General features: G+C 50.1%; 1 protein-coding gene across 2 annotated transcripts in view; it reads right to left on the bottom strand.

The window, feature by feature from the left end:
• Nucleotides 1-7,492: 7,492 nt before the first annotated feature.
• Nucleotides 7,493-8,318, bottom strand: part of ZP3 (zona pellucida glycoprotein 3) — a 49,870-nt gene continuing 49,044 nt past the window's right edge. For both annotated transcript variants that reach the window (XM_025379014.1, XM_025379013.1), the window contains one exon: nt 7,493-7,719. In XM_025379014.1, the coding sequence (XP_025234799.1) occupies nt 7,505-7,719 (215 nt within the window). In that variant the 3' untranslated portion in view covers nt 7,493-7,504. The remainder of the gene's footprint in view (nt 7,720-8,318) is intronic.

Genomic DNA, 8,318 nt, shown 5'->3' with positions numbered 1-8,318 from the left:
GCAGTGGTGCCATCTCGGCTCAATGCAAGCTCCATCTCCCTGGTTCCAGTGATTCTCCTGCCTCAGCCTCCTCAGTAGCTGGGATTACAGGCACGCACCACCACACCCGGCTAATTTTTGTACTTTTAGTAGAGACGGGGTTTTGCCATGTTGGCCAGGCTGGTCTTGAAGTCCTGACCTCAGGTGATCCACCCGCCTCGGCCTCCCAAAGTGCTGGGATTACAGGAATGAGCCACTGCGCCCAGCCAAAAAATTTTAAAAATGTAAAAATAAAATAAAAAATAAGGCTGGGCATGGTGGCTCACGCCTGTAATCTCAGCACTTTGGGAGGCCGAGGCGGGCAGATCACAAGGTCAGGAGTTTGAGACCATCCTGGCTAACATGGTGAAACCCCGTCTTTACTAAAAATACAAAAAATTAGCCGGGTGTGGTGGCGGGCGCCTGTAGTCCCAGCTACTTGGGAGGCTGAGGCAGGAGAATGTTGTGAACCCGGGAGGTGGAGCTTGCAGTGAGCAGAGATTACACCACTGCACTCCAGCCTGGGCAACAGAGTGAGACTCTGTCTCAAATAAATAAATAAATAAAATAAATTATAAGAGAAGGATTGGCAAAATAAGAAATATTTCACCTTGGCCAGGCGCGGTGGCTCAAGCCTGTAATCCCAGCACTTTGGGAGGCCGAGACAGGTGGATCACGAGGTCAGGAGATCGAGACCATCCTGGCTAACAAGGTGAAACCCCGTCTCTACTAAAAAATACAAAAAAACTAGCCGGGCGAGGTGGCGGGCGCCTGTAGTCCCAGCTACTCAGGAGGCTGAGGCAGGAGAATGGCCTGAACCTGGGAGGCAGAGCTTGGAGTGAGCTGAGATCCGGCCACTGCACTCCAGGCTGGGCAACAGAGCAAGACTCCATCTCAAAAAATAAATAAATAAATAAATAAATATTTCACCTTGAGATATATTTATATGGGTATGTTATTAATATATTCAAAAATTATCAAACATATCTAGAAATCTGATGTATCAGTCAATTTTGGTTCACAAATAACATTCTTGTCAATTATGTCATCATTACGATGGACTCAGACCAGGTTTTGGCCATGGCCACTTGAAGTCTTCATGTCCACACTTAATTGCCTTAGTCTAATGTCTTTTTGAAAGCTTCTTGCCGGCAATTATAATCCCAGGGAGTTATGTCTTCAAGGAGCTTCATGGAAAGAATGAAGTCTGACAAGTATGGGTTTCTAATAACTGTGAGTTCACACTATTGAACTAAATTTCCAAAACTTGGCCAGGCACCGTGGCTCACGTCTATAATCCCAGCACTTTGGGAGGCCAAGGTGGGCGGATCACCTGAGGTTGGAAGTTCGAGACCAGCCTGACTAACATGGAGAAAACCCGTCTCTACTAAAACACACACACACACACAAATTTAGCTGGGCGTGGTAGCACATGCCTGTAATCCCATCTACTCGGGAGTCTGAGGCAGGAGAATCACTTGAACCCGGGAGGCTGAGGTTGCGGTGAGCTGAGATTGTGCCATTGCACTCCAGCCTGGGCAATAAGAGCGAAACTCTGTCAAAAAAAAAAAATTCCAAAACTCGAATGAAGAAACTGATGGGTTTGTGAAATTGCTAATACAGATCAGAGCAAGAATTACTTACAAGACTGAATGAACTGATGAAAAAGAATTATGAATCTTTTTTTTTTTTTTTTTTTGAGACGGGGTCTCACTCTGTCGCCCAGGCTGGAGTGCAGTGGTGTGATCTCAACCTCCGCCTGCCAGGTTCAAGCAATTCCCCTGCCTCAGCCTCCCAAGTAGCTGGGATCACAGGCACCCGCCACCATGCCCAGTTGATTATTTTTATTTTTATTTTTTTTTGTGACAGTGTCTCGCTCTGTCGCCCAGGCTGGAGTGCAGTGGCCGGATCTCAGCTCACTGCAAGCTCCGCCGCTGGGTTTACGCCATTCTCCCGTCTCAGCCTCCCGAGTAGCTGGGACTACAGGCATCCGCCACCTCGCCCGGCTAGCTTTTTGTATTTTTCAGTAGAGACAGGGTTTCACCGTGTTAGCCAGGATGGTCTCGATCTCCTGACCTCATGATCCGCCCATCTCGGCCTCCCAAAGTGCTAAGATTACAGGCTTGAGCCACCGTGCCCGGCCGAATATTTTTTTTTTTAAGATGGAGTTTCGTTCTTGTTGCCCAGGCTGGAGTGCAATGGTGCGATTTCGGCTCACTGCAACCTCTGCCTCCCAGGTTCAAGCGATTCTCCTGACTTAGTCTCCCTAGTAGCTGGGATTACAGGCATGTGCCACCATGCCCCGCTAATTTTGTATTTTTAGTACAGATGGGGTTTCTCCATGTTGGGCAGGCTGGTCTCGAACTCCTGACCTACGGTGATCTGCCTGCCTAGGCCTCCCAAAGTACTGGGATTACAAGCGTGAGCCACCAAACCAGGCCTGGATCTTTTTTTTTTTTTTTCACGGCAGGGTCTTGCTGTGTCACCCAGGTGAAGTGCAGTGGTGTGATCATGGCTTGCAGCAGCCTTGAATTCCTGAGCTCAATCGATCCTCCCACCTCAGCCTCCCAAAGTGCTGTGTTACAGGTGGGAGCCACTAGACCCAGCTGAATTATGGATTTTTAAGGCTGCTTTATGTCAAACATTGCGGGTTCTTTTAATATTGTTTTCCAGATTTAAGGAAACTTTTTTCTTTTAAGCTTTGTATAATTTATAGTAATTTGGTAAAGTACTTTTGAAAACAAAAATGAAAATATTTGCTTTTCTTCTCTACCTGAACCCTCCAGAATTTAGAAGCAATATATGATTATTCTTATTTTTACAGCAACATGGTTATTTGCATAGGTTCAGTAAGAATCTGTTCTCTGTCCAGGCACAGTGGCTCACACCTATAATCCCAGAACTTTGGGAGGCTGAGGCAGGCAGATCACTTGAGATCAGGAGTTCAAGACCAGGAGTTCAAGACCAGCCTGGCCAACATGGCGAAACCCTGTCTCTACCGAAAATACAAAAATTAGCCTGGCACGTTGGGCATGTGCCTGGAATCCCAGCTACTAGGGAGGCTGAGTCAGGAGAATCACTTGAACCTGGGAGGTGGAGGTTGCTGTAAGCCGAGATTGTACCACTGCACTCCAGCCTGGGTGACAGAGTGAGATTTTGTCTCAAAAGAAAAGGAGGGCCAGGCATGGTGGCTCATGCCTGTAATTCCAGCACTTTGGGAGACCAAGGGGAGCGAATCACAAGGTCAGTTCGAGGTGACTATAGGGAGAAAAATTATGTTTCAATAGAAAAATGATAGTTTACCTGTTATTATAGTAATGTTCATTGTTTGAGTTATTTATCTACCTGTAGACTGGATTAGATTCTGGATTCTTCTAGTTTTCTCTAATGTCTGGCTACAATCTCTAATTAAGAATGAGAACTGGCTGGGCGCGGTGGCTCACACCTGTAATCCCAACAACTTGGTAGGCTGAGGCAGGAGGAGCACTTGAGGTCAGGAGTTCAAGACCAGCCTGGTCAACATGCTGAAACCCCATCTGTACTAAAAAAATAGAATAAAATTAGCCGGGCATAGTGGCATGCCCCTGTAATCCCAGCTACTTGGGAGGCTGAGGTGGGAGGATGGTTTGAGGCAGAGAAGTCAAGGCTGTAGTGAGTTATGATGGCGCCACTGCACTCCAGCCTGGGCAGCAGAGTGAGACCCCATCTCAAAAAATAAACCCACACCCAAAGTGTTGGTTTACAGAGGTTTTCCAGTACAATAGGAAGTTTCTGGAAACTTTAGGGAAAGAGGAGGACTAAGCAATGGAGTCAAGTGAATCCTTAGTGGTTTTCCACTACCTTTCATTTCTAGTCTAGTTCCCCTAGGAGGCAGGCAGGCCACGCCCTCTGACATTGCTGCTGGAGGCCGTGGCTCCTGGCAAAGGCCCAGGGAAACTATCCTGCTGAGGCCCATCTGGAGCTGGCGGGGAGCTGACACTCAGGGTCACATCTTAGTCATAACTCCTCCCCTCCCCTGACACAGCCACTTCCTCTTTCTGCTGAGGACAGAAGTTGAATGAAGGACAAGCTCTCAGAATGTTGCAACCCCGAAGAACTTGAGTACGAGGAAGAGATGTGTGTTTATTGCGGGAACCGTTCCCTGGTATGTACTGGCTCATAGAACAGCTCCAACAACACGTGCTCGGATGCCAAGGGTGCCATGAAGACCAATCCTCGCTATAATCCTGATGGAAAGAACTTCCCTGTCTGAACAGAGGGTGGTGGTAAGTAAACGGATTGTCAGGGGTAGAAGCGCCCAGTGGACTCCAAGCCTGGAGCATTTTGCTGGAGACCTCTTGCGTGAACCATGATTCCACCAAGGGCTCAACTCATTCCCCCAAGCAGTCACGTCATCCCCGTATACAGATGAAGCCACCTGCTAAGCTAGAAGTGGCAGGAAGAGGCCAGGTGTGGTTTGTGGCTGCTTGGGCAGTTGAGGCACGAGGAACGCTTGAGCCCAGGAGTTGGAGTCCAGCCTGAGCAACATAGCAGGACCCCATTTCAAAAAAAGAAAAGAGTGGCAGTTAGGACTAGGACCTGGGGATATGGCTTCAAGGATGTTTCCGAGCCTCCAGGCCACATTCTCTGCCTTTCCAGTTGATCATCTTGACAGGGAAAGCCTAAGGGCACATGCGTGCCCAGATGGGCCAGCATCTCCCTTATCCAGCCCATGAGGCCTCCCTCTCCAGGCCAAGCCCCACTCTTTACTAGGCATTGAGGCCTTCCATGCCCTCAGGGTACAGATTCTCCCCCTTTCTCTCCCCTCCCCTCTTTTTGAGATAGTCACACTGCAACACCCAGACTGGAGTGCAGTGGCATGATCTTGGCTCACTGCAACCTCTGCCTCCTGGGTTCAAGTGATTCTCCTGCCTCAGCCTCCCCAGTGGCTGAGACTACAGGCACTCACCACACACCCTGCTAATTTTTATATTTTTAGTAGAGACAGGTTTTGCTATGTTGGCCTGGCTGGTCTTGAACTTCTGGCCTCAAGTGATCCACCTGCCTCGGCCTCCTAAAATGCTGGGATTACAGGTGTGAGCCACCACACCCACTTCCCCATGGTTGAGGATTTGCTTCTGGATCACCACCTCCAGGAAGCCCACCTCCCCAACCCCTAGGCAATTTTATTTTTTGAGAGGGTCTTGCTCTGTCACTCTGGCTAGAGTACAGCAGGAGGCAGCAAGGCTGGGACCTGGGCAGTGAGCACAGCTCACTGCAGCCTCGAATTCCTGGGCTCAAGTAATCCTCCAGCCTCAGCTTCCCAAGCAGTTGGGACTACAGGCATGTACCACTGTGCTCGGCTAATTTTTGTATTTTGTAGAGATGGGGTCTCACCATGTTGCTCAGGCTGGTCTTGAACTCCTAGGCTCAAGCCATCCTCCCACTTTGGTCTCCCAAAGTGCTGGCCCAAATTACAGGCCTGAACCACCATATCTGACCTTTTTTGAACCCCAGCCTGCTACTCCCCTACAGATAGATCACACCACAACCTGCTTGGGCCGCGAGTGGCTCACCTGCAACAATCCCTTTGTGCCACAAGTCCCTGGCTCAGGGACTTAACCTTAACCACTCAAATCACCTGGGGATTTTTTTTTTTTTGAGATGGAGTCTTGTTCTGTTGCTCAGGCTGGAGTGCAGTGGCACGATCTCGGCTCCCTAAAACCTCTGCCTCTCTCAGGTTCAAGCTTCAGCCTCCCAATTAGCTGGGATTGCAGGCACCCACCATCATTCCCAGTTAATTTTTTGTGTTTTTAGTAGAGACGAGGTTTCACCATGTTGGCCAGGCTGGTCTTGAACTCCTGACCTCAGGTGATCCACCTTCCTGAGCCTCGCAAAGTGCTGGGATTACAGGTGTGAGCCACCATGCCCACCCCACCCGGGGATTTAAGATGCAGATTTCTGGGTCTGGGATGGGGCTTATAAGTGATACAGTTCCCACAAATGCTCAGGTGAGACCAATGTTCACAGACCACACTTAGAGTATCAAAGGCCTTCCTGCTCTCAGTAGGTCCAAAGCTACCCAAACATTGCTCTGAATGCACTATAGACATGTCTATACCCAAGTCAACATGCTGGAGCCCCTTGCCCTCAGCCAGACAGCAGGCCAGAGATAAGCGCCATGCCAGTTGCACCTGAGCATCTTTCAGCTTTCAGTTTATGCCTAATCCTGCTCAGTAGGTGCCACCCCATGTGGCCCACAAGGACTGGCAGGCTCATAGCAAGTAGCCGGCCAGGCTGGGATGCCACAGTGAAAGTGAACTTCCCCGAGTGAGAATGGCTTGAGTTTGGGGCAAGGCTGGAGCCAGCTACTGTGGGAGGCTTTTCATCCCTCGGGGGTACCATAAACACCTTCCCCAAAGAAAGTGGCACAAGCTCCCTGGGTACCCCCCTTGGGGCACCATTCCCTTACTAAGTACTCCTAGGGACTATGGCCAAAACCTGGGTGGAGGGAAGCAGCCTGTTTAGGGAAAGCGACAAAGGTGGGGGGAGGTTGAGAAGCAGCTCCCCTCAGTGACAGTGAGGCCTCACATCTATAATCCCAGGGTTTTTGGAGGCCAAAAGGATCACATGAGGCCAGGAGTTCAAGGCCAGCTTGAACCAGTTCCTACCAAAAATACAATAAGCTGGGCATAGTGGTTCATGCCTGTAGTCCCAGCAACTCAGGAGGCTCAGGCAGGAGGATTACTGGAGACCAGGAGTTCCAGGTTGCAGTGAGCTATGATTCTACTACTGCACTCCAGCCTGGGCAACAGAGCCAGACCCTTCCCTCTCAAGAGGGACAAATCAAAACAAACCCAAAATCAAAGCAGTTTCTCAGCCTTCCTGAGGCCTCCTACTCCCAAAGCAAAAGTGCCTACCTCAGAGCCACCTCAGGACCACTAGCTCATGACATGGGGCTGCCTCCTGGAATGGCTTAGGGTGCCAGTCCCCCTTGCTACAGCATTGACAAATTCATACCAACATGCCTTGAGAATAGCTTCAAGCCCAACGTGACAGCTAAGACCAGGCAGAAGGAGAGCTCCCATCACTGCCCTACCGGGAGGGCCCAATCATGACTGGCCTTCTGGCCTCTAGCGTCTGAACAGAGCTGGCTGCCTGCTTGCCTCGGAGAAAGGGGCCTGGAAGCTCCCCCCTCCCGTCTCCCATGTCTAGAGTCAAATCTATGGGGGCCAGAGATACAAGATTCTTTGCTAATCTAGAAGTAAGGTGGGCCCAGCCAGACTGACCTTCATCTAAGTTTCCATGTTGGTTCCCATGGAGGTGATAGATCATAGTTGTCCGCAAGGACATGAACCCTACCCTGTTTACACTAGCAGCACAGTAGTGCTTGCTAGACTGTGCTATGTGAGTGCACGGGGCTGGTGGTATAGTCTTCCCCACCCGACACAGTCAGTACTAATTCTGATCTTCTAATCACACCACAACCAGATACTGCTTTCTTCTTTTATTGGGAAACAGACACAGGGCGGGAGGCAGTGCGCCACCTCCTGGTGAAAACCAGGATAACAGCGGTCAGAGTCAGAGATGCCACCACGGCCAGGCCTATGCCCAGCAGCAGCACGGAGGTGTCAGCCGGCAAGGCCCACTGCTCTACTTCATAGTCAGCACTCCTGTCCAGGAAGATCAGTGGCCCCACAGTGATATCTGCTTCTTCTGTCACTGTAGAAGGAGAACAAACACCCGGAGGTCATCTTAGTCCCTAACCAGGAATCAGGTTGGAGGTTTATTCTGCCTCAGTGGGCTGAACTAATATGTTGTCTTTTTTGTGTGTGTTAACAAAGTTCATAGACAAAAAAAGACAGCTTTCTCGGCTAGGTGTGATGGCTCATGCCTGTAATCCCAGCACTTTGGGAGGCTGAGGCAGGCAGATCACCTGAGGTCAGATGTTTGAGGCCAGCCTGGCCAACATGGCAAGATCCCCATCTCTACTAAAAATAAAGTTAGCTGGGCATGGTGGCACATGCCTGTAGTCTCAGCTACTTGGGAGGCTGAGGCAGACTAGCTTGAACCCGGGAGGCAGAGGTTTCAGTGAGCAGAGATCATGCCACAGTACTCCAGCCTGGGCAATAGAGCGAGACTCCATCGTGAGGGGCAGGGCAGGGCAGGGGGAAGGAAAGTTTTCTCATACAGAGAAAGTAGGTCACCCACAAGAGGGATTTCCCTAGTATATCAGGTCTTTTTTGTAGAGACAGGGTCTTGCTATGTTGCCCAGGCTGGTCAAGAACTCCCAGGCTCAAGTGATTTCTCCAGCCTCAGCC

Source organism: Theropithecus gelada, chromosome 3, assembly GCF_003255815.1.
Source record: "Theropithecus gelada isolate Dixy chromosome 3, Tgel_1.0, whole genome shotgun sequence".
Lineage (NCBI taxonomy): Eukaryota > Metazoa > Chordata > Mammalia > Primates > Cercopithecidae > Theropithecus > Theropithecus gelada.
This window is presented reverse-complemented; position numbering and strand designations above follow the sequence as displayed.